Here is a 26,348-nt window from a genome sequence, read left to right on the forward strand (position 1 = left end):
GCATAGGGGCAAGCAGAGGGAAAAGGATTTAAGAAGTCATTTTGTCCCCTTGCTTTTCAGGTGACAAAGATCCTGTTATAATATTGGACTCCCCCTATGAATGCTGCCTTTTTTTTAATATGCCTGTAATTATCTCTGTTTATATTTGACCTTTTTCTTCAATTCCTCTCGTGCCTGAGAACTAGTTTAAAATATCTGCAGTGATTGTGTAGAGAGGCAGGTCACCATCTGCCGCTTTTCCCACCTTGCTCCAGGATGGGTCACCTCAGCAAGAGCCTGGCCTGACTCCCAGGCGTCTCTTCTCTGATCCACGTGCACATGCCATGATGAGGTTTCCATCTCCCATGGCCTTTATTACACCAATTCAGGGCATCCCCTCAGGCAAGCTCCCAGGTGACAAGGACAGAATCATGTAAACTCCCCTGACACGCCTTCAAGTGGGTTCAGAATCAGCCCTGCCTTTCACCAAGAAGCATGAGGAAGCTTCCAAACAGGAAGGATGAGAATCTGTCAATTTTCCAATGGGAATATCCCAGGAGAGGCACAACTTAAATGGGAGCAGGCTCACTGGAGAACTGAGAAAAGTCGTGCTGTCGTATTTCAGGGCTGGTAATTGGAACTCCATTAGGACAAGCATACTTCCACCTGTGCCTCTGTGTGTGTGTGTGTGTGTGTGTGTGTGTGTGTGTGTGTGTGTGTGTTGGGGAGGGGGTGGGGAGGAGGGTGTAGGGAATGGAAAAAGAAGGAGATAAGCAGAGGAACTAAAAACGAGATACATGAGGCAAAGGTGAGTGAAGGAGAGAAGGGAGAGAGAATGAAGGAACAGCTGGAGAAAAGAAGGAGCTAGTGGAGTGAGAGTGAAAACCCCAGTATCTGCTACTGTCCCTTGAGTATGCCCTTGCTTTGCTTGTATACATGAAATGGAAATTTCAGACCATCCTAGACGTGGCGATTTGAGCTAAACAAGATATTCTTAGGGCACATCACGTGATCGAGAAAAGCATTCCAGACTATATTCTGAAGTTGGCTTCCTCCACGTATTTCATTACTCTCTCTGTGCCCCAGTTTCCTGGGTGTGAAATGGAAACAGTGATGTTAGCCTTTATATTGTCTCTCGGGAACCCTTGAAGCCTCTGAAGACAGTGCTCAGTTTCTCTGAAAAAGGCATTATGTTAAATGCCAAGATTCACCACCTTAGTAAGGAAAGGAAAGTGTGGTTTTTTATTTTAATGGTAACCTATTATGTAAAAGAAAGCATAAAAAAGTATTTATTAGGTTATGTTTGTTAACTTTATTCATATATTCGGCCACACTGAGTGCCAAGACCACAGTGGCATGAGCTGATCCCTTACCTGGAACCCACCACCTGTGTAATGAGATTGGGATAGCCTGCCCATCACACGCCACCGCACCCATGGCGTGGAGGGAGTGCCAGGTAATGATGCTCTCTGCCCCTGCCAGGGAAAGCCATGACATGGTCACCCACATTGCTGTGTTCCAGATCTCTCCACTCCTCAAGGGCTACAATTCAAGACGATCACAGAGACCACCGTGGAGGTGCAGTGGGAGCCCTTCTCATTCTCCTTCGATGGGTGGGAGATCAGCTTCATTCCAAAGGTAACCCCCACCTGTCAGACTGCCGAACAGCCTTATTTGGGGTATTCATACCCTCAACTTGGAATCGGGGCAGCAAAAAAGGCACCCCCCGCAATCTCTCTCTCCGTGCCATTAGGACACAAAGGGGCATTTTGTGGGTATATGGGCTACAGAACATTTCTTTCACAAAGGCATGGTAAGGACTGAGTAATGGCCCTGAGCCTGGCACCTGGGCCTTGGATGACAGGAGAAAGCAGAAGCAGCCACCAGCCCCAGCTCTCTGCTCAGAAAGCTCTAGGGTTTAGCAAGCTGTAATTTTAGCAAGTCTGAAAACTGAGACCTTCAAAAAGTTGGGGCATCTCTTTAGGACATAAGAAAAGCCAAACTGAGTCGGTCTCATAATCAACCCACAGCTTCCTTCTGTGCAGACAGATGCCCCAAAAGTCAGCTTGCATGGCTTCAGTCTCTAAAGGTCAGAGATGTAACACAAAAACACCTTTCATAACCTATTCATTGAGAAAATTTTTCCTTAAACAAATTATATTATTAGTCTTTGAGTTAAAAATTATCCTAAGATTCCTTTCCATTCATCAAAGAGTATTTTATTTTATTAACCCTAAAACTACTTTTTTAAGTTGCCAGAGGCGCCTGACTAGTTCTAGTTTTCCAAGATTTATTAATGCCACTGATGTCTTCCCTAACTATACCACTCATAAGGGTATAATGTTTAATCATACTCCTTTCCTCTGTCTTCATCTTTCAATATCAAACAGGATTTTTTCAGTCATTCATCAGACTTAATGACAGATGACACATTTTTGGCCAATGAGACTATGATTTCACCATTGTTTTACTTCAAAATTCTTAGAGGCATGGACTGTTCGAACTGATGACCCTTCATTTTATATCTAGTTTGTTTAGTTTATAGAGATTAAGACTCAGTGAACTTAAATGATATCAGACAGCTAGTTGGTGGCAGGCTTAAAAGAAGAATTGGGTCTCCACTTCCTACTCCAGGGCTCTGTCCACTTCTCTTATGTGGATATAGTCATGTCATGGCAAGCTAAATACATCGAAGCAGACATTCTATACACATACGTTCTTATATGTCTTATCTGCATTAAAATGGCCAGTAAAGTATGGTGGGCAATTGGATTTAAAACAGGGCAGAGAGAATCATGTCACTCTGCCGCTCAGGCAGGAAAAGAACAATGCCAGGTTGGCCTGTTTTACATCCAATATGTAAAACTCTAAGAGTGGGACTAGCCAGGGCATGCCAAGGTCAAATATACAGCCACAGAGAATAACTGTATGATCTGTAGGTTGAGGTCAGTGGGAGGTCACGTTGATTTATAAAAGTGTGGCTATAAATTACATAATAGGGCACTCCAGGTGACATGAACAGAGACCAAAGAATAGTGGAGAAGGGCAGTGCCACAAAAAAGAGCCCTCTTGTCACTTCCATTTCCAGAGGCACACAGAGAAAATGTATAATAATAGGCAAACAGACAGACAGATAGGCGGGTAGAAAGATACAAAATCCTGGACCCAACATCATCAAGTTGATCTTCTTCATTTCCTCTTCTACCAACTTGTCTCTTTCTTCTCTCCTTTGTATTATTCTTTGTTCTACCCCTTTTCTCGTCTTTGTACTTCACAGTTGGTTATGTCATGGATTCCTAACTCATCTGGGTAATAAGACGTTGACAGATTTGCAGCCAGTGTAACACCATGAGAAACTCCAGATACAGCAAAATAATAGCTCCGGCTCATTAAAAAACTGGGAATGTCTTAGTTTGAAACATGTTGTCATGTACATAAAGATGTTTACACACATACATACACAACTAGACTCTTCTAAATAGCCAAGGGCATGCTCACCATGATAAATGCCAAAAAATCTGATAGATGGTAAGCATCAGACATTTCATTTTTGGCAAGAGCCAATCTACATCACCTCATGACTAATTTTTATTGGCAAACTCAGTAGACTCAGGAGAGGCCAAAGAAATGTTCTTGAAAATTGGTTCTCCGTTTGCCAAATCCTCATAGAGTGGTGGCATTCTTCTTGATGCTGCTGGGAGTCATTCCTGGCCCCAGACCCTCAGCTGTCAGCCTGGAGGCCAGAGAAGTGGTCCCCATCTTTAATTCACAGTGTCCCACACATTTCCCTCCCACTGATTTCCTCTTTTGCTTTCTCTGCTTCTCCCTCCCCCCCACCACCCTCCAGAACAATGAAGGAGGGGTGATTGCCCAGCTCCCCAGTGACGTTACATCCTTCAACCAGACGGGATTAAAGCCTGGGGAGGAATATACTGTCAATGTGGTGGCTCTGAAAGAGCAAGCCCGGAGCCCCCCTACCTCGGCCAGCGTCTCCACTGGTGAGTGCCTCCAACCTTTCACCCTATGGCTACCCATTAGGTCACTCAGGAAAAACTGCAGACTCACCCAGGAAGTAGAGAGACAAAGGGGTGCTAGGATTTCTCCCACAGCTGAGATTAATTTGGGTACCTGGAGATGGAGCTACTCGACCAGATGCTTAGCTGAACATCTTCCTTATCCTTGCAAGCACAAAAATCTGGAAGAGTATTCTATGGGGAAATTCTTTGTTAGGATCTCCAGTGTATGTCTTCTGATCTTACTCATTAAGAGGCCTTGTTTGTCAGACCCTAGTATCTTGAGCTTTGGAACCAGCAAGAGCTAATTCACTCTTATTTATTGTGAGATTTGCAGAAAGTCATTTGACCTTCCCAAACCTCGATTCATTTGACAATGATGAACTTCATAGAAATGACATGAGGATTAAATCAGATAAAGCACACAAACTGATTAACACTGTGTCAATGACAGTGAGTGCTCAATACCTTGTGTGTATACATACACTCAGAGAACGCTTTTAGAAGTGAGAGCGGGAAACATCGTTCAAAACCAGTAATTGTGGGTTGGGTCACTGTTCAAGGTGATGACTTAAGTTGATTATTATTTCATCCCCACAGTTCCTCTCAGACAAGACCATTATATTTCTAGGTTTGATTCATTAACTGTATCGCATTTTGCTTTATTGTTTCCTTAGCTAACAAAGGATGCTGTAAATTAACAATTATGATGCATGTGTGTGTGCCCTCACCAAGAATTTCTCAAAAGTTATAAATAGCTTCTGGTATCATTTTTGGTTCTCATTTTATTGATGGGAGAGTTGAAACTCGAAGGTTAAGCAATGTTCCCTGTTAGTAACAGAGACTGAGGTAGGCGAATATTGGTACAGCTTTATTTTTCATAAACAGAAACTGACACCTAAGCAAACCAGTCATGAGTGCAGGACAAAGGCCAAGTTGGCCAGAAAAGGGAATCACAACACTATATAATGAGCCCATGTTTATGGATTAGTGATTCATACTTTGTTAATTGGATCCAAACTAAACAGCATCAGGTGCTGAGGCTTATGCTCAGTCTAGAAAACACTGGTTTAAAAGTATTGTGGCATTAGATTATGCTCCATTAGAGCACCAGTTTTCCATGGCCATGCCTCAAGGCAAGGAGGAAGTGGAGATGCAGGTCTCTAATTACTCCCACTCCCATGCCCCTCACACCCTCCAACTGAGGCAGCTCCACTTTTATCTGTTTTATATTTTGTACAGTCATTTAAGATTTTGTTCTTTTAAAAAAGAATATTAGCCCCCTCCTCCCCAAAAGGCTTTAAAACCACTATGCTAATCCAAATATGTTTTAGAAGAAACTCTAGAGCCATAAAGTCTAAAAGTACTCTGGAGGAATCTCTCCAGACACCAGTGGCCGGAGTTTTTCCCCAGTTCTGCTTCCCAAGGTTATGCTGGACCCTGAAGAGTTGATTTGGTAACACGTGTAGATTCTCCTCTTCTGATGCGGAATGTTTCAGGGTCCCCAGATCACTTCTGTGATTTGATATTAAGAAAGTATTAGTAGGTAAAAAAAAAAAAAAAAAGCTAGAAGGAGATGGTTCATAAGAGGGCAGAGAAGAACATTACAGATGTAGGATGCTTTTCTTCCAAAGTACTGACAGCATTTAGAGAAGATAGTCCAACTCTGCTTTAGTCTTCTACTTAAACCACATTTTGACAAAATTTGCAGTATTTTTTGGTTTGGAATTTCCTTAAGATTAAAATTAAAAGTTCCAGATCTAGTCATCTGTGGTAAAGCCAGGCAGAATTTTTTTCAATTAAGAAAAAAAAGTCCTAGTTCACATTTTGGGATTGTGTACAGAATTACGAAGAAATGGAAAGAAAAATATTTATTCCAGTTTACTTTTTGAGTAGGATGTGTGTTTGTTTAAAAATTAGGGCCTAAGTTGAAAGTAAGCTGATACCTCCTTGACTGGAATGGGACATGGCTACCCAATGGCCAACTGAAGGGCCAAATCCAAGGACGGCTGCAGAAAAGATGGTTGGCTCCCAGCTCTGTCTGCTGTTTTTAAGAAACAATTGTTTAATTATTTCCTTCTGCTAACGTCTGACCCACACCAACCCCCTCCTGCGAAGCTCTGAGTCCTCATCAGGCACGCAGGCTGGCTTCTTCCAGGCAGGCCATTTTGGGAATTCAAATTACAAGACCTCCTGCAGCCAGAGCCCTTGGTGCTACACTGTCACATTTTAATATGATCAATCATTATGATTAGGATTTGGGGACTTAAAGAGCTGATGGACAAAAGCCTTACATGGTCATTTGAGTTTTGGTGACATCTTTTTTTTTTTTTTTTCAAGAAGCTCCAATTCATTGAAATGCTTCACTTTCTTTCTTATGCATATAGAGAGTCATCTATTTATTTCATTTACTCAACACCCATTTACTGAGTGTCTACTATGTTTCAAGCACTATGCTTATTCAGCAGTTAGGAGATCATTTCCTCCATCTCATTATTAAATTAAATGAAATTAAAAAGGCCCAAGTTACCTAAAACCACTAAATACAGCGTGCAGAAAAGAAAACATCTGGATATATTCTGTTAAATCTCATTATTACTCCAAATATGAAAAACAGAACTTCACTTTCACTCCAAATCAGGTGGCATCAGAACCAAAATGGTCTGGTGATTTTCATTTTGGCTGGTGCCAGACCAAAAATCCTAAGCTGCTTAATAGAGAACAGGACTGGGCTAGACCCAGAAAGAGGGTGGGGTACCCAGCGAAAGGCCCAACTCGGAAAGATTGAGAGGCTCCAAGTCAGGCTGAGACAGTCCTGAGGGAGACACTCCATTCTGGAGACAGACGAGGAGGTGGTCCAGTGCAGACTGGTTAGAAAACACAGAAAACAGTCTTCGGCAAGACTCTCTGGTAACAAGGGGAAAAAGCTTTCTTAAACTAGCTGTAGCAAAAAAGATAATTTACTGGAAGGACACAGAGTGTCTTATGAAACCCCAGGGCCAGAAATGCATCTGAGTCTCACAAAAGACTTGAACCAAAAAATGGAAAGTCAAGAACCGAGTTATTCTCTATACCTTTCTAGAAGCGCCACATGGTCACTCATTTCTGCTTCTCTCTGTGTATTTGCTCCTAAAAATCTGCACCCAGTTCCAGTATGTGTGTGACTGGGGGAGGGGTTCCCCACACCAAGCAATTCTCTGCAACACCAGCTGGGTGTCCTACCATTCAACTGAATTCCAACACATCTACCCGGAGAGAGCATCGGATTCCACAGGTTGGAGTCCCACAAGACTACCCTCCACTTCAGATGCCAATCACGAGTCCAGGTTGTCACCCGTGCTTCTGACTGACCAGCTACAGATTGGAGGTTCCTACGACCCCTCCTTGGGTTTGATTAATTTGCCAGAGCAGCTCATATAACTCATGAGGAAACTCATTTTCTCACTGAATTACTGGTTTATTACAAAGGATATTAAAGGATACAAATCAACAGCCAGATGAAGAGATATATAGGTGAGGTCCTGAACAAAGGAGCTTCTGCTCCTGTGGAATTTGGGGCCCATCACAGTGGCACATGGAAGCATTCTGGTTCCCCAGCTTGGAAGCTCTCCAAACCCAGTCCTTTTGGGTTTTAATGGAGGCTTCATTACATAGGCATGACTGATGGACTGACCAGATGTCAGAGGTGGGACTGAAAGTTCCAACCCTCTAATCACCTGGTTGGGTCCCTTGGCAACCAGCTTTCTCCCTCGCTTCATTAACATAACAAACGACAACTTGCTCACTCTCAACACTTAGAAAATTCCCAGGGTTTTAGGAGCTCTGCGCTAAGAAGGGAAGACCAAATATGTATTTATTAAAAATCACCTTTTCCCCTTTCTCCTCTTCTCTTTCTCTCTCTCTCTCTCGCTGTCTCTCGCTCTCTCGCTCTCTCGCTCTCTCCCCAGATCAGATGTTTTCTATTTATTTGTGAATACGGTAGAGAATGGCCAGACCAGCCCTGGCTCTACATGGTCCAAAACCAGCTAACCAGAGAGCCAGAGTCTGTGGTTCCAGTTCCAAATCCTTGAAGAATATTAATATTAACGTTAATCAGCCCCAGCTAGAGGGGTGTAGTCCATAATAAATGCAAACATGGAAGCCGGGCCAGCTCTTTTTAGAAGATAATGAGTAATTCAAAGGAGGGCACGTCAGCCATCCAGACACACCATGAGGAGTTGAGAACACCATTTTCTATTCTACTCACTAAGCCCTTTCTATTTCCCTTCTACATTCTCTCACCTTGCCCCACCGCCACCATCATCTACTTCAATATGAACAGGACCCCAGGTGGGTGCTGGAACCAGGGTGGTAGGACCCCTAGGAAACCAACCAGCTTTTCCTAGGTAACACCATCCCACAGTGGTGTTCCCTTCAGGTGCTCAGCGCCAGAGGCCAGGACTCATGAGGGACACATGCTGAATAACCTGGAGGGACTGTGTGTGACTGCAGTGCCCTCCTGGCTCAGGAATACGCAAGGACCGGTGGGGAAAAAATGGCCCACAAGAGGCTGTTCCAAAACTGAGATCCTTGTTTTTACAGAAGAGCAAGTTTCCCCAGAAGGCATATTTCATATCCACAAATACAAATGTCTGTTGGGTTTTTGACTGTCTTAGCAGCTGGTTGACTGAGTTGTCAGTACAGCTGAGCAGGGACATCTTCTGGATACTCGTGATGCCCTCATTGGCAACCAAGTTGGAAGTCTCAGATGTTTAGATAGGGATGCTAATTTCATAGATCTTTCCTTGGGGCTCACAGAATGTGAGAGCTGGGCACACACGAGAAACACAGTTCTCTGTTGTCTCATAACCTCCTGACAGAACAGTGCTGGCCCTCTCAAGCCAGTAAGTGCCCTTCCCTTGCCTAAACTGGGAAGTGCCAATCCTAAAAACCACAGCCCCGTGACAGCAAGATTCAGGGGACCTAAGATCCAGTGTCTGTTCCCCCATTGAAAAACCATGGGTCCTCAAGAAAGAGATTTTATCTCACTGTGTCTCAATTTCCCCATCTGTAAAATGGGATAATAATACCCATTCTCTCTCTGACCGACCAGGCTAATGTAAGGAGGAAAGGAAAGGAAAGAGCTTAAGTCAGAGGCTCACTTCTCAAACTTTTTTTTTCTATTGGATCCTTCTCATTCAGTCATTGATGGGCCCACGCACATCCTGGTTCGAGATGTCTCCGACACTGTAGCCTTCGTGGAGTGGACCCCACCTCGAGCCAAAGTCGATTTCATTCTCTTGAAGTACGGCTTGGTGGGCGGGGAAGGCGGGAAGACCACCTTCCGACTGCAGCCTCCCCTGAGCCAGTACTCGGTACAGGCCCTGCGGCCCGGCTCCCAATACGAGGTGTGGGTCAGCGCAGTCCGTGGAACCAACGAGAGTGAGTCCACCACCACCCAGTTCGCAACAGGTGAGGCTGTAGGTGGGGTGGGGCGGGGGGGAGCAGAGCCTGAGGAGGGGAGAGGGTGCTGAGCCAGCTGGTATCCTCATGGCAAGAGGGGCATCCAGGGAGAGAGATGACATGTGCTTGGGCATCCACGTATCACAGACACTGCAAGAAGGAAGCGAGAGGTTTCAGGGCATCCCGGTGAGGTCACATCTCAGGGCAGAGGAGCGCACAGCACCAGTGGACGGGAGAGCTGGGTTCCTGTCCTGCCTCTGCTACCAGCCAGATCTGTGACTTGACAGAAGTCTCTTCCCCTCGGGTTTCAGGTTTCTCCTTTATAAAATGAAAAGTCTGTCCTGAAGTCACTTGACATTCCCATCGCTAGCCCAAAGGGCAATTTTGTGAGGGTTCAGTACCCCTTCCTGGAGTCACTTGATTGCAGTTTGCCGGAAATGGCTGTAATGATTCCATAACAGTGACTACACCAGCACGATGGTGCCTCTTGGAGTTGTGCAAAGCCCGGCCTGCATGCCTGGAAGCAGGCCTTCCACCTGAGAGTCTGTGACTCATCCTGCCGTTTGTGAGCACCGGCAAGAAGGCTAATGTAGACCCGGCTCCAATAGTCGGGCAAGGCCAGACCTCACGACCTGCTCCCTGGCTCTCCAGGAGCCCATCAGGCCGACCGGCTAGCGGACAAGTAGGTCAGGCACCATCCAAAGACAGGCTCCCTGGCACTCTCACTGGGTGATCGGGGGCTGTGACCCGACAGTGAGTCTCCATCTAACCCAGATACCCAGTCTTGGCCTCTCTGCCCTGTTGGGGGGCGGCAGGGGGGTGGTCACACATCAAGGAATGTCTCTGCCAACTCCCCAGTTGTTGCAGAGATCAAAGGAAACTGCCGGCTTCTGTAAGATCTAAGAACCGGCATCTCCTGATGGGGTAAAGTAGGAGAATCACTAATTCAGGCATCCTACATTGAGTGGTGGCCTAAGAGTCTGTTACGGGATGGGGTAAGCCAGCCAAGGGACTTCAGGGAGGTTCAATAAACAGCACCATTATCCTCCACCTGTGTTTAAAATCAGCTGATAAATAAGGCAAAGAGTAAGACAGATATATCCCCTAGCCAAAATATCCCCTAGCTTAGTGTTGGATGGGCTTGCCAACGGATGGACCCTGTGGACCTGGGCAAGACCCCCATCTGGCGGAAGTTGTGGGGCTACTCAGGTTAGGGCTTACAGCACAGAGGAACAAGCAGAGGCCGATCCCCATGTGCAGACGGCTCCCATGAGAGAGGGGAGCAGGAGGGCCGTGCCCGGGCCTGCTACAAAACTCACCATTGAAGCAAGTCCATCTTCCCCAGCAGAAGAAAGAGGGAGGCCGGGAATCTCATAATGGGTTTCCCTCCACCCCAAAGGAAACATTGGGAGGGGGAGAAAAATTCCCTGTTACAAGGGAGCAAGCATGGACACTGATGAAACGGAGAAGGCAGCTTGACTCTGAAAGAGGCCCTCTCAGGTATGCTCTCCAGCCCCTATGCCAGACTCCACCCCAGCCAGGGGTCGCTGGTCAGATGTTTTACTGAACACATGTTGGGATCTCCAGTGACTGTGCATATGTCTTTAAAATAAAGGGACTACATTCTGCCCATGTCTCTTGCCTTCTTTTCCCTCACTGAACCAAAACTGCTCAGGGCCTCACACACAAGCTCCCTTCTTGGTGAATTCAAGGTCAGCCCTGCCCACCCCGGAGCCTTTGCACCCCCAGGACACGGTCTGCTCCGGTGCTGGGACCTCCTGAGGGCCATGAGTCCTGCATTCTTTTTTAATTTCAACACAGTTTTTGTGTGAAAAGTGGTTTCTTTGTGCTTTACTCAGATAAGGAGTTTGAAGAGGCAGAAAAGGAGACTAGAGCTCTCCAGCGGCAGGACGGAAAGCATAATTCTTGATGTTTACGTCAACGAGATGGAAGCAGGACTGGCTGGTGGCCCAGGAAAATTCCAATCAAGACAATTACATTCTGCCTCCTAGAAACTCCCCGAGTTTCCGTTCGTTGCGTGATTCTCTGTTTCTGGTTGCCTGGAGGATGGGCAGCTGTTAGGTGGCTACCTTCTGCAGGCAGCAGCAGCCTGTACCTCCAAGCTGCCCCCCTCTGCCCGAAGCGGGTGAGGGGGCAACAGGGGCGGGGTGGGTTGCCGCGGACAGCTTTGCAGCCCAGCTCTCGAGGCCTGGGGTTGGCAGGTGCTGGTTGAATGAGGAGAAGAGGCCTGCACCCTCACGGCAGGGCCCTCAGTCATTTCAGAACTCTGCTTAAATTCAAATTAGCCAAAGTGCTTTTCCAGGTGATGGCTTCGACACTAGGAGCGCACTAATTGCACAGGCAATTAAAACGGGGATTTGCTTCCTGCGTGGTGAGCAGGCTATTTGTCTGGGTCTTAGAGCCACTCGTTAAAAGGAAAGCACCGATGGAAGCCCACTAAGGCCAATGGTTAGAGAGAAGGCAGCCCAGGGAAACCCGGAGACCAGTCTCCCGAACCTCCCTGCCCTTCGTAGCTCTGGTTGCAGTTGCCCTCATGGGGGCATTCCCGGGACTCTTTTGGTGGATCCTTCCGCAAACCACTGGAGAGAAGCACGGAACAGATTCTCCCTCACAGCCCTTGGAAGGGAGCCAACACGCTGGTCTCAGACTTGCAGTTTGTGAGACAATACATTTCTATCGTTGAAGCCACCCAGTGCGTGGCCCTTGGTGGCGGCAGCCCCAGGAAACGCATACAAAGGTCCAAGTCTGAACAGCTGGAGCTCCCACCTGCTGGGCAGGGACTGTACTCTGAGATTCTCCAGGAGATGCCTCCACAAGTTCAACCTGGATGGCCCTTGTCAGCCAGCCAAGACCAGCTGCCCTCAGTCAAAGCTGTTCTTTTCCCTGTACCACCTGGCCCCAAGCATCCTCAAAATCCCCAGCTGGAATATTTAACAAGACTTTTCCAAAGGCTTGGAGGGAGCAGACAAGACAGAGAACTGACAGTATTCATTCAGCCACTTCACATGTGCTTAATGAACACCTAGTATGTGCCAAGCACTGTCCTAGGCAGTGAGAATGCAGAATAAACAAGATAGACAAGATCCCAGTTCACATGAGTTACATTCCAGGGGGGGAAACGAGATAAGGAAGAAGAAAAGAAACATATGGGATCATTTCAATCACGAGGATTATGCTAAAAAAATGAAATGGATGATATAGAGGGAGTAGTCAGAAAGGCCTCTCTGAGGAGCTAAAGTTTTAACCAAGACCTAAGTGACCTCAGTCATGTGAGGGTCTGGGGAAGAGCGTTTCAGGCAAAAGTAGCAGCCAGTGCAAAAGCCCTGGGGTGAGAATAAGCTTGCTGTGATTCAGGAGCAGGAAAAAGGCAGTGCAGCTGGAGCACGGTGAGTAAGGGTAGAATGTTCCAAGGTGCCACCTGAGAAGCAGGCAGGGCCAGATCACGTAGAGCCCTGCAGGCCACAATTAAGAGTTCGTAACAGGAAGCAGCGGAAAGTTTTCAGCAGGAGAACTGCTTGATTTAATTTATGTTTTAGAGGTGAGAGTCTACAGCCACAGCCTCTCCACAGGGCCCCCACTGGACGCCTGGCTTTACCTTGCCCCTAGCTTGCTGGTGTGTTGCAGAGACCAGCACAGCTCCCACTTGCCAGGGTGCCCTTCAGCTGCCCCTCCTAGAGGTCAGGCTTCAAGACCTAGGGGGAGCAGACCATTTCACTCCACCCCAGTCCTAAGACACCTGCCTTCTCCAGCCCTCATTCTCAGGATTGACCTCTTTGGGGATCACTGACATTGGAAATGTCCAGTCCCTTCAGAGGAAACACAGCCGCCTATCCACAGGGCACAGGTCCTAAGGCCAAAAAAGCAAAAAACAAATTCATAGTCTAACAAATATTTCCCAGGTCTGGGGTTTTTAGTTGTGAAGAGCAGTAGGTAAATACAAGACTCAACCTGAACCTTAAGTGAATCTCTTTTTGCTCCAGTTCCATTCAGGCCACACACCCCCAAGCCCCGCCCAGTCCTTTGCCAGCCTCTCCTCCCACGTGAGATTTAGGGATGTGAGATTTAGGGATCTGCAGCCCAGAGCATTCCTCCTACATGCCCCTCTACTCAAGCTCCTCTTTCCATCCAACTGCTCGAGAAATCCCACACACAGCACGTGGATAATGCACAGTTTCCAGCATGCTAAACCCACACTGAGTAAGGAAACGTTTCTCAGAAAAATAAGCTGCAGAGGCATAAATCTGCTAAAAGATTCACCCAATTTACATCACTAAACAGAACACTTCTCACTCTGCAGCAGCTGCACTCAGATTGATTCACAACAGTCCCATCTTCTGAAAGAACAATCGGTGGAGACTTGCCTGGCATTTGCAAATTAAAACAGTCCACTTGAGGTTTTCCCAGAACAAATGGCTGGTCCACTCCAAAGTTAAATTCAAGTCTCAAAGTCAAGACCTATTTGGAACTTTTTAAGTGGCAGTTTGTCAAGACAGCACCTTCTTATCCTGTAAGTTGTTTATGTTGTTTCTGCCCAAATAAGCCTGAAGAGATGACCAGTCCTGGAAGAGAGAACCAGCCCCCCACAACTGCAGAAAAGACCCCAATGCCAATGGTCTTTTCATTGTTGTGGAATTCTTGGAACCCCAAGGAGCAAGCATTGGGGGCGCCAGATTGTTGGAACTCAGGGAGAGCTTTGGAGCCACCAGGAAGCCAGCCCAGGGCTTGGGCACCTAATTTTGTACCAGGCACCATGCTACTCACTTCTACATGCATTGTCTAATTTGTACAACTCCCTGAAAAGGCAGTATTATTAGCCCATTTTACAGATGTGGCCATCAAGGCCCAGTGAGATGAAGACTTGCCCACGGTCCCATTACAATAAGAGTCGGAGGTGGGGCTCAAACTGAGACCTGACTCCAAAGCTGACTGATTTCCAATACATCACATCCCCTCTCTATATGCAAAACTTTCAGCAGTGTCTATGCAAATAAATCCAGGGGAAGACATCTTATACTTCAAAATCTTGCAGTCAATCCTCTGCTTTTTGCTCAGTGATCAAATTTGAAATTACTCTATTTCATCTTCATCACTTGGATGCCATCTCTGATTTCCACTTTCTAGGGTTTCTCTTGCTTAGTCTCAACCTTATGATACTAACTGGCTCATTCTTCAATTTCTAGAACGCCACTAGAACTCCTGAATGGGAATGGGGGACGTGTAAAGTGTGTTGATATCTAACTCCCGAATAAAACTCTCCAACCTGCCCACGTAATCTGTCATGGCCAACCTGGCAGACCAAAAGCTGAGGGGCAGCCCCTGGGTTCACTCAAATGTGAGGCAGAGGGTCATGGGCTCTCATCCCAAAGCCTGTTCAAGTTCAAGATGCATGACAAATGCACATTATCCTGTGTGATGTTGGTGATGTCTGGATTTTTTTAGAGATTGACGCCCCCAAGAACCTGCGGCGTGGTTCCCGCACAGCAACCAGCCTTGACCTTGAGTGGGACAACAGTGAAGCAGAGGTTCAGGAGTACAAGATTGTGTACAGCACCTTGGCGGGCGAGCAGTACCATGAGCTGTTGGTCCCCAAGGGCATCGGTCCAACCACCAGAGCCACGCTCACAGGTAAGTAAGCTCCTGGGGGCATGGCAGTTCCTGAGTCCACACCCTCCCAGCTCTCTCCCTGGTCCAACCATCACCAAATCCCATTGACTTAACCCCTCAAGTACCTATCACATATGTCTGCTGTTCGCCATTGCACTGCCATCACCTGGTCTAAGCTACTACCACGTCTTGTCTTCGCCACTGCGATAACCTCCCCACTTTCTCTCCCCTCTGCTCTCCTCTTCACTGCATCAGTTATCTTTTCAAAGTACATTTCTGATCATGCCATCCCATTTTGCAGCCATTTCAGGGACTCCGATTGCTCTTGGGATAACTCCAAACCCTTGCACGGCCTTGGTCTCCTTACCATCTTCCCCAGTCTCCTCTCCCCCCCTCCTCCCCTGGTCCTCCCTGTGCTCCCGGCGCACAGGTCTACTTTTTTCAGTTCCTCAAACGCCTTCTCCCTCCTGCCACAGGGCTTGGCGCATGCCGTTCCCTCTGCCTGCCAGGCTCTCCCACCACCCTCTTTACCTCGTGACGTCTGCTTCCCTTCCAGCTCTCAGTTCACCTGTCACTCCTCTGGAACCCTGCCTGGTTCCCAGGCGAGGTCAGGTCATCCTGTCTGGCAGCCTCATCTTACTGGTTACCACTCACAGCACTCCTCAAGTTATCACTGTACACTTGTGGGTGTGATTATTGGATTGTCAGTCTCCATCTTAGACTAAACTCTGTGAAAGGGGGACCATATTTGGTTTCGCTCATCACGACTCCCCAGCGTTCAGCACAGCATCTAGCACTTACAGGTCCTGGATAAGTGATGAACGAATGAATAAACGCATGCATGAATGATGAGAGAAACTGCACATGCTCACCATGACTGGGGCATAGGCTACAAGAGCCTGGTTATGCCTTATGTACCCTATAAAGAGTGTGAGTGGAGGGTTGTTGAAAGGTCTTAAATAAGATGATGCAATGACCAGATTTGGGCAGCTGCAGTGTGGAGAACAGACGGGAGCAGGACAAGGCCAAAGGCAGGGAGAGGTCAGGAGGCTGCACGGAGTCAAAGAGAGAGATAATGGTGGTATGAACTAAGACGATGACCCAGGTCACCATGACGCTTGGCTGGGGAGCACTCCCTGTCCCCATGAGGATGTGGCGCCCAACCAGTGCTCCTCCTGGGGCCTTAGACACACCCGCCAGGAAAACCTACCTGCTGGACTTTGCTGAAAGGTAGATGGCTGGAAATGTGGGGCACAGTTTTCAGACGGAGACTATGCAAAGCAGCCATGGACCAGGGGCCACCAGTGTGCTCACAGAGACTTTGTTTATCCTGTGTCTTGGCTTCTTGCAAAAGCATTAGTAGACAAGGGATCCACACAAGAGAGTGCGTACAGTAAACAAGGGCAGTATAATCAAATCTGTTTTCCTCCTGAACTGAAATCCCAGACCACCTTGCCAAATGAGGCCAGTTAAAGTAAATATAATAAATGTTTTTTCCAAACAGACGCACTCCTGAAACACAGCAAGGAGATGGAAAGATATGCTGACCAAGCAGGTTAATGGGGGTGAATTAAACATAACAGGAACAGACCAGCTGGCATAGAGCCTTTACAGAGAGCTGGAGACATTCACAAAAATTCAGCTAAACAAAAAAACCTGCAATGATACAGGAGGGAACTGGTTCTAGGCGCAGCCCATCTCTGCCCAGAGCCGCAGGCTGCTTTGGCAATTAGCAATTTTACAAAGATGATGGCTAGTTGTTTGGATGGAGGACACACTTTAAAATCATGAGATATAGAGAAGAACTCAGTCACATCCTAATAATAATCATCCTATTATTTCCCATTACCAGAGGGGGAAACAAAAAGAAGATTCTACATCCATTTGATCATCTCTGTTATTCCAGGCACCTTCACATAGTTTTAGCTTATTTAATCTTCACAACAACAACTCATGTGGGACAGGAGAACTAAAATATTGCCTGCCATATCAGTAAACAAAGGATGTCACAGCCATCAGCCATCACATTATAGGCGCCCCAGTCAGCATCTCCATTTTACGGATGAGGAAATTGAGACTCAGGGATTTTGGAAACTTGCCCGAGTTCACAAAGCTAGCAAGGGGGCCGTGACTCAAAGGCAGTTCTGAATCCTAGTCAAAAGTCCCCATCCCTTTTCATGGCTGCTCCTACTAAAGAAGTAATATGGAAGGAACAGGCAAATCTTGCAGACTTACAAGGAATGGAAAGGTTATTAGTGAGGAGTGAGCTCAGATAGGTTGATTTTTTTTTATTTGAATTGGGCTTATGAAATAAAACTATAAATATATATTACACATAATTATCCCAGGGAGCTCACTGCTGGGAAGATTTATAAAGGCAAATAGCCTTATGTGATTTAAAAAGGGATTATAGGAATGTAAGGAAATCAAGTATATCTGTACTTGCTGAGATGCAGATTACAAGGATTGCTGGCACTCTTGCTGTGGTAGCTGGGGAAAAAGAAGGAAGGACCTGGAAGGAAGGAAGGCAAAAAGAGCGAGAAGTTTAATCCCAGCTAAATAGTTGTGTTTTCTCCCTCACTCTCCAACTTGGATGCTAAAGAGGAGAGTTTTTTCAGCTTCCGAGACTTGTTTTTGTTTTGGGGGGTTTTGTTTGTTTGTTTGTTTTTAGTTCCAAACAAGTTATTTGCTTGTATATATAAAACAAGACCCTGGACTCAGTGGGAAGGGCATTCCAGGCTCATCTGAAGCAATTCCTCCCTGGCCAGAAAGAGTATGAAGGACTAGAAACTTCAGCTGTCCCCACCCTCCTTATCCCCAGTCAGAAATAATTGCAACCCTAGCAGAAGGTACCATTCTCTCTTGCCTCAGTTTTATTTGAATGCTTGGTTCTGTGGGACATGTTAATAGCTGGGACTCTAGACTCTGTATCTAGGCCCAGTTACTCACTGTGTGATTTGGAGCCACTGACTCGACCTTTCTAAGCCTCTGTTTCATCATTGGTAAAAGGGGAATAATGCCACTTACCTCATAGTGTTTGATGGGGCTTTAATGAGATCATGTACTGAAGGAGTTTAAGACCATTCTTCTAACATAGCAAAGTACTCAATACATGGATGATGGTGATGATGATGGGGCGGCAAGGAGGAGGCGGAAGAGGAGGAGGGGGAGGAGGAGGGGGAGAGGAGGAGGAATAAGGAGGCAGAGGAGGAGGTCTGTGAGCTAATGGATGGTTTGGGACGATCCCGTGTAATAAGTGTGGCACAGAGTGGAGACCCTGCTTCTCAAAGTGGGGTGGGAGGACCAGCGGCAAGGGCATCACCCCAGGAGATGTCAGAGCCCTCTCCCCTCTAGATCTGTGGAATCAGAGCCTGCATTTTACAAGCCCTCGGGGGATTTGTGTGCACATTAATGGTCAAGAAGCACTCACTTAGAGCATGGTTTCTGAAGTCACCCACTCAGGCTTGAGACCAACTTCACTGATGTGCATCTTTGGGCAAATTTCCTCAATTTCTGTGCTTCCGCTTCCTGGTCTGAAGGACATCATGTCTACCTCATAGGTTGTTGGGAGGATTCAATGAACTCATATATATTTATATATCTGAGCACTGGTACATAGAAAACCTTCAATAGCCATTTGACCTTTTATTGTTTTTAATCCCTACAAAACTCAGCCTGGATCTCTGGCAACCTGGCCTCTCCCAGGCAGAAGTTCACATACCCTTTATTCTCACAGCCAGCTGACTCCAAGTCCTTCAAGTCCTACGGCATCTGTACTGGATACTCCTTGCAGAAGCCCTTGTCTCTGCAGCCACCACTTACCCCTTCGCTGTGGAATGCAAGCCCTTCCTGACTATGGGGCTCAGAGTCACATGGCAGGCTCACAGCACCCCCCTGCATCCTCCATCATATACCTCCCCCTTTGCAACACAGAGACCAGGCTGGGGCACAGAATACCAAACATTTCTTTTCCATTATTCTCTCTAGGCAATGCCCAGCAAATTCCCTCTGGAGTGTGAATCTGTTTCTCAACAACAGACTCGGTGTCTGCAATGATTGTTTTCTCTGCTCTGGTGGCTTCTGCGTCCTTAATGATAAGTCTTTTTTTAGGCTCAGCCTCTCATCCTGGACCATGTCTGCTTGGCCTGTGAACCATACCTGGAGTCCCAAAGGGGTCCCCGAGTGTTATGTACCTTACAGGCTCACCAAGGTCCCTCTAGGTTAGAACCAGAAGCATGTACCAGGGACTGTCACCATCACTGTTTTCTGAGTAGCAGTGAAAAACCATAAACCATGCAGAAAACTCCTAGTGGAGGGAGAGAGGGAGGAAGGGAGGAAGGGAGGAAGGGAGGGAGGGAGGAAGGGAGGGAGGGAGGAAGGGAGGGAGGGAGGGAGGAGGAAAGGAAGGAAATTTTCATTCTTTGACTGGAATTTGATTTAAAAAACGCAAACAAAAACCCAAAACCCTGCCTGTGCCCAATGCAAATTATAAACACTGCTCTGGTCTCTGTCGGAGGGGACTCCACTAAGCCGTCATCAGAAAAGCCTGTGGCTTTGGTGTTTTGCGAACAGGGGAAAGGGGTTCGTCTTTAGTCATCTACAGTCTCTTGCCTGGTCCTCCCTCAGGAACAGGAGCCCGCACTTGAGGACCCCTGTGGTCAGGAGAAGAGCAAAAGGAACTGGCCCGTGTGGCCACGTGAGCATTGGGCTCTAACCCCGCTCCGGGGCCCGGTCATGACGTCCCTCACCCACTCGATGGGGTGCCCCCTACACACCTCTTGATGATGCTTCCCAACCAGCTGCCTCTCTGCACTGAGACTCCCCGGATCTCCAGTCAACAAGGTGCTGATCAGAAAAATCATCAACAGGGCTTAGGAAGCCCAGAGGCTTGAAGATTCCTACAGACTTCATGGTGCAACATTGGATCGCAAGAAAACAAAGACCTGCAGCCAGCCACACATGACACCCCCCACACACACTCACACACACACACTTGCACAAGGCTGATGTGTGCAAGCACGCCCCAGTCAGCCCCTGTGAATTGCCGCCTTCCAGGCCTCTGGTTGCTGGGGACAGGAAACCGAGGCCTCTACCAAATCCCTCATTGTCTCCTTGGGGCTCAAATGGAGATCTCGTGGTGAGAAGGTGGGCTCCGCGAGGTGCTTGTCCACAGGAAGATTTTCCATGAAGAAATCCGAGACCCCCAGAGGAGTCCAGCTGGCAAATCAGCGCCGACCGAGGCACTTGACGTTCACTTCACCCTGTCTGCACTCCCTGACGTGCCAGGGCACAAGCCCCAGACCGAGTGCCAGAACTTCAATGCCCTGCAGGCTCCTCTAAGGAGGAGGAGTCGGGCAGTGGGCCCGGGGCCTGGGCCAGATGGTGCTCATCCTGCTTTGGGCGAAGTCACAGTGACCCCAAGTGGTCACTTTGGTAAGGCACCCTCTGAGCACAGCGCCACCTTCCAGGGGCTGCAGAGACCCAAGCAAAAGAGAGGAGATAAAGGGCAGAGGCTTCCACACCATCCTCCTCCTCACAGCTGGCATGTAAGGGCATCTGTCCCCTTATTTGCATTAAAGGGCTGGTGCAAGGGAACCAAGAGTAAAGCCAGGTGGGAATTTTTCCGTTTCTGCTTTGACTTCTTCAGCAGTGAATGCTTGTTTACAGTAAAGACCCAGACATGGGATGTTCCTGTAGGACAGGGGGTGAAGACCCACGTTCCTCATTAATCCCACTGGCAACAAGAAAGTTGCATCTGAGAACAGTCCTTGGTGTTATGATTTTCTTTTTAAATATAAGTTTGTAGGACCAGTCCCTTCCTTAAAGTCAGCAGAGAGTCTTCTCTTGATGCTTGAACATCATCCACACCCAAATGGATGTCCTCCAAAGCCTGACTCATTCGGGGAACCCTGGAGAAGCATCTGCCATTCCCCAAGAATATCAGAATGGGGAGCCTGGGAGCTTAGATCTCAGTACACTGAAAAGTAGATTGTTGCCTATCTGGTATGATTTCAGGGGTTCCCAGAAGATCCTCTGTCTCCAAATATCTCCCCATCTATGAAACCTCTGGCACCCAAATTCCCTGCTGGAAATTTCCCTATGAGGGGCCCTACATTAGGTCCCTGGTTTTCATAAGTTCTTTTACCAGATATACCTTTGCATATGTTATTCCCTCAGCCTGCCCTTTCCCCAACCAAATGTCCCCTGATCCTTCAAAATCCAGCTGAGATATTCTCTCATAGAAGTCTTCCCAACACCACCATTGCCCCCGCCATGCTGCTTCTGTGCATCATATATTTTTTTCACTATACTACATACTGAATTAAAATATTAAAAAAATCAAATCCCTTGACCCAAAGACCTAAGAGTCTACTGAGGAGACCAGCAAGAAAACTAACAATAACAACATAATAGCATGATTGTGATAAAAACTGAGAGACTGACTGCAAGCTCCTTGGGGACAGGGTCATCAGTTTGCCCCTCCCTTTGAAGGAAGATGTCCTTCAAATGCATTAGAGCAGCGGTCCCCAACCTTTTTGGCACCAGGGACCAGTTTCGTGGAAGGCAGTTTTTCCAAGGACGGGGCGGGGGCGGGGGGGCGGTTGGCGATGGTTCAGGATGTAATGTGAGCACGGGGAGCCGCAGATGAAGCTTCGCTGGCTCGCCCGCCGCTCACCTCCTGCTATGGGGCCCGGTTCCTAACAGGCCGCGGACGAGTAGGGGTCTGCAGCCCAGGGGTTGGGGACCCCTGCACTAGAGACAACCAAATCCCCAACCCCAGTTTGGTGGACTTGAACTTCACAGATATTCTGGAGATGAGTCCAGGGATTCAGAGACGGAAAGGGTCCATATATTTCTGCATGGCCATCTGAACCTAATCAAGCCCGCAGACCCCAGGTGTCTTATTCATGTTTCTGCCGGCAAGACAGAGCAATCTCAGTTTCCTGGGCCTCCTTCTCCCACTGTTTTCCTGCTAGCAGCAGGAAGCATGAAGAACAGGTTTCCTAACAGAGGGAAGTGAGTCATCCTGTCTTTATCACCCACCCACAGTCCTTGCAGTGTAGGTGAGAATCTGCTAGTTCCTCTTGCTCTCCAGCTCTAATTAATCTGTTCCTGCTCACTATCCCATCCTGCCGATTAGAAAATTCCATGTCTCCGTCGTCCCTCAACCTTTCCTAATCTTGGCTAGCTTTCAAGGTTCAAGTCCCTTCTCTAGAAAGCCTTCTCTGGCTACTCCAGCCCATGCTGATCTCATCCCCACTCTGAACTGGTTTTCTTAGTTAGCAGCCCATGGTGTAGTGCCAAATCACCTTCAAATTCCAAGGTGCTTACTCCACTCCCCTCTCCTAGCCTGTAAGACTCTTAGGGATAGGGACCATGCTATGATGTGTCACAAAGAACAATGAACCTGGGTTCTAAACCCAGTTTTATTGTATATTATCTTTGTGACCTTGGTCAAGAAATGGACTTCTCTGATCCTCTGTTTACCCATGAGTAATGCCCTCCTGGCAGAGCTGCAGGGGAAAACAAGGTAACAGGTATGAATCGCTAAGAAACTATAGTTAATAATAGACCTCCTGGCCACCAGACACTTAAAATTCTCTTTTGATTTTTATCCTTCCTTTCTTCCCTCTCTTTTTTCTTCATTATTCTTCTAGATTACTGCATGCAGCTCATTGCTTGGCATATTATGGGTGCTCAGTAAGTAATTAATTTCCTTCTTCAGTAGATTTCTTTTTATCTCATTAAGGACAAGGGTGATTCCATTCAGCTCACCCTGGTATCCCCAGTATACAACCCTGTGCCTGCCACAAAGGACGCCCTCAGTCATGTTGAGTGAATGAACTGTGTGCTTTGGGAATTCAAAGAAGAATGGATATGCAGTGAAAGAGTTGAGGAAAGCATCACCCTCTAAGCTGAACAAAGGAAGTTCTATAAGGGATGCAGAGTGGTGGTTTCCTATGAGATGAATTTTCTGAGCTATTGTTAAGAAAGGGAACAGAGCCATTCATATGCTACTACTTGCAGGAGCTGGATGGAAAGATAAGAGAGCATTGGTAGAGAGCAAGGGGTCTTTAAAAAGAGAGGAATCCCTAGGAGTCCTCCAAGTGCTGATATATAAGTGTACTGGGTATGCCTCAGATACGCATTTTCTTTTCCAGCAGAGGTGTACTTTACCTGCTGGCAAACAGCAACAATTCACTTGTAGCACAGGAAGAAAGCTGCTGAAAATCAAAGGAAGCGGCAGGCAGGAACCTATAAGCAAGTCTCACTTCCAAATCACCTAGACAGAAAGCCTGGGAAGAGAGTAATTTAAATTCTGCTCTGCACTTTTCTGGGAGAAGATGATTCCATTGTAAATTATTGAACATTTCATTTAAGCTTCATAAATAAGAAACTCAGAGGAAAACGTTACATGGTAGATCCGTTTGGCAACATGTAATTTCTGTCTTCCTCCCTCGATCTGTCACCCTTCATCTACGTCGGAGAATTTCTACTTCATTATAGGCAATTGAAGGTCTCAATCAGTTGTCTGAGAAAAGCAGTTTATGTCCCAAAGGTAATCTAATTTCTCCAACCAAGGATGTACCTGGGACTTGCCGAACATACTGACGGAGATAAATGTGTGCTTTGAATGCCTCTGGGGCGTTGCAATCACCCAACTCATTCTAGTGGCAGGTACTCGGCCCAGCCAGGGGCCAGCTCCTCGCTGACACCGGGACTCCCTAAATCACTGGTTTCATCAGAGCCAACAGGCTAAGCTTCAGCAAACTGACAAGAGGTGTGCGGAGGACCAACCTGTACCTTCCTGGGGCTCACCAAAAAACAACTCAAAATCCTGGAATAGTTCTCTGAGCAAGGTAATAATACTATGGGCTACTATCACAATGGGCCAGGCACTGTTCTTCACACACGTTGGTTCATTTAATCCTCACAATGACCCTCTGAGATAGATACTATTATTCGTCCCATTCTACAGAAACTGAAGCTCAAAGATGTGAAGTAATCAGTTACACGTGTAGAAAGTAGCAGAGCCTGAATATCAATGTAAGTACGGCAGACCTCAAAGTCAAAGTTTACCTCCACCAGTGTCGACACTTTAGAGAAAGAAAGAACTAAAGGTTAGGAAATGAATGGAGCTGGTTTGAGAAGGGAAAAAGAGGGCTGATTCTAACACATTCCGTCCAGAGAGCCTGGTCAGTAAGGCCTGGTAGGTTCTGCCATACTGGAGCACGAGGGATTCGCTGCACAGGCTGTACTGAAAGCCACAAAGAGGAGGGAGTGCAGAACTCTCTGGGTCCCAGGCAGCATTCACCTTCCTTAATCCAAGCCGCTGTTAAGGAAAGGTTGCTCAATGCATTTCCTGTCAAAATCGTTCCTATTACCTCAGGGCTCCTGGGGAAGTCACAGCTGCTCCGGGGAGGGGATGAAATGAAGGGAAGGGTAAGGCATTCAGTCCTAAAAGCCCTGAACCCTGAGGCCAGAAGCCTAAGGATCATCTCCAGCTGGTCACAGACTTACTCTCTGCCGCAGTTTCTTTTCATAAAGAAATAACTATTGATTTGAATAGTGTCCCCCCTACCCCCAACCCCCCCCCAAAACAAATATCCATTTCCACCTGAAACCTGTGAATGTGACCTTATTCGGAAAGAGGATCTTTACAGATGAAATCAAGTTAAGATGAGGGTGGGACCTCAATACAATGTGACCAGTGTCTTCAAAAGATTAGAAGACACAGACACACAGGGAGAATGCCATGTGTTATGGACTAAATGTTTGTGTCCCTCCCCACAAATTCGTATATTGTAATCCTCATTCCCAATGTGAAATGGGGGCCTATGGGAGGTGACTAGGTCATGAGGGTGGAGCCCTCATAAATGGGACTAGTGACCTTATAAAAGAGACCTCAGAGAGTTTTCTTGCTCTTTCGCTGTATGAGAACACAGTGAGAAGATGGTCTATGAACCAGGAAGCTGGGGCTCAACAGACATCAAATCTGCTGGTGCCTTGATCTTGAACTTCTCAGCCTCCAGAACTGTGGGAAACAAATATTTATTGTTTAAGTTGCCTGGCCTATAGCAGCCCAAACAGACTAAGACACCACGTACCAACAGAGGAGAGGCAGAGACTGGAGTGACGCAGCTGTAAGCTAAGAAATACCAAGGACTGCCAGCAACTACCAGAAGCTAGGAAGAGGCAAGGAAAGATTCCCCCCATAAAGTCTTTGGAAGGAGCATGGGCTTACCAACACCTTGATTTTGGCCCTCCAGACACCAGAACTGTGACAGAATACATTTCTGTTGTTTTAAGCCACGTAGCTTGTCGTCCTTTGTCATGGCAGCCACAGGAAATTAATGCAGATGGTGAAAAGACTCCCCAACCCACTTTCCTCACAAGGTTGTGAGGAAAACGACAGTCAAAACACAGTCAGGTATTTTGAAAAGAACAAATGTTATATAAATGCAGAACAGCATGACCATCGGCCTTGGTTCTGTCAAGCCCACAAAGGGCCCCAAAAAGAGCCTCCCAGAGGGACTCAGGCAGACAATGAGGGGCCCTACAGGTGATAATCTCATCTTGTTGCATATTCCTGCAGCTCCAGTCCTAATAAATGAGGGTGAGTTTGATGCAGGTTTGGTACAAGAATAAAGGCCCCCAAAGATGCCCACATTCTACTCCCTGGAACGTGTGACTATGTCATCTTATGTGGCAAAAAGGAAAGTACAGATGTAATTAGGTTAAGGATCTTAAGATGGGGAGAACAGCCTTGTCCTATCCAGGTGGGGCCAATGTAATCACCAGGGTCCTTATAAGATGGAGGAGAAGATGGGACCATGGAAGCAGAGCTCAGAGAGAAAAACAGATTTGAAAATGTTACACCGCTGACTTTGAAGATGGGTTATGGGGACACAAGCCAAGGGATGCAGGCAACCTCTAGAAGCTACAAAAGGCAAAGAAACAAATTCTTTCCTAGAGCCTCCAGAAGGAACACAGCCCTGCTGAACCATTTCAGACTTCAGACCTCCTGAACTATAAAATAATAGATGTGTGTTTTTTTGAGCCACTGGGTTGTGGTAATTTGTTGCAACAGAAATAGGAAATTAATATACCAGTCAAACCAGTTAATCTGAAAATGAATGTGGGAGAGGGTAGGGAGACACCCCAAATAATTCTAGATCCTTTATATTGAACCCTAAAGAATTTCCCCCTATAGGACAGTTTTTTCATTTTCTCCAGCTTCCTCGGGTCCCCCAGAAGTCATCCTAACATTGAATCCACAGCTTTGAG

General features: G+C 47.0%; 1 protein-coding gene across 1 annotated transcript in view; it reads left to right on the forward strand.

Annotated features, from left to right (window-relative positions):
* Nucleotides 1–26,348, forward strand: part of TNR (tenascin R) — an 89,474-nt gene that overhangs the window by 12,768 nt on the left and 50,358 nt on the right. Inside the window, exons 4-7 of the mRNA XM_061183081.1 lie at nucleotides 1,502–1,617; nucleotides 3,827–3,977; nucleotides 9,174–9,443; nucleotides 14,895–15,080. Of these exons, the coding sequence (XP_061039064.1) occupies nucleotides 1,502–1,617; nucleotides 3,827–3,977; nucleotides 9,174–9,443; nucleotides 14,895–15,080 (723 nt within the window). The remainder of the gene's footprint in view (nucleotides 1–1,501; nucleotides 1,618–3,826; nucleotides 3,978–9,173; nucleotides 9,444–14,894; nucleotides 15,081–26,348) is intronic.

This window comes from Eubalaena glacialis, chromosome 3, assembly GCF_028564815.1.
Source record: "Eubalaena glacialis isolate mEubGla1 chromosome 3, mEubGla1.1.hap2.+ XY, whole genome shotgun sequence".
NCBI lineage: Eukaryota > Metazoa > Chordata > Mammalia > Artiodactyla > Balaenidae > Eubalaena > Eubalaena glacialis.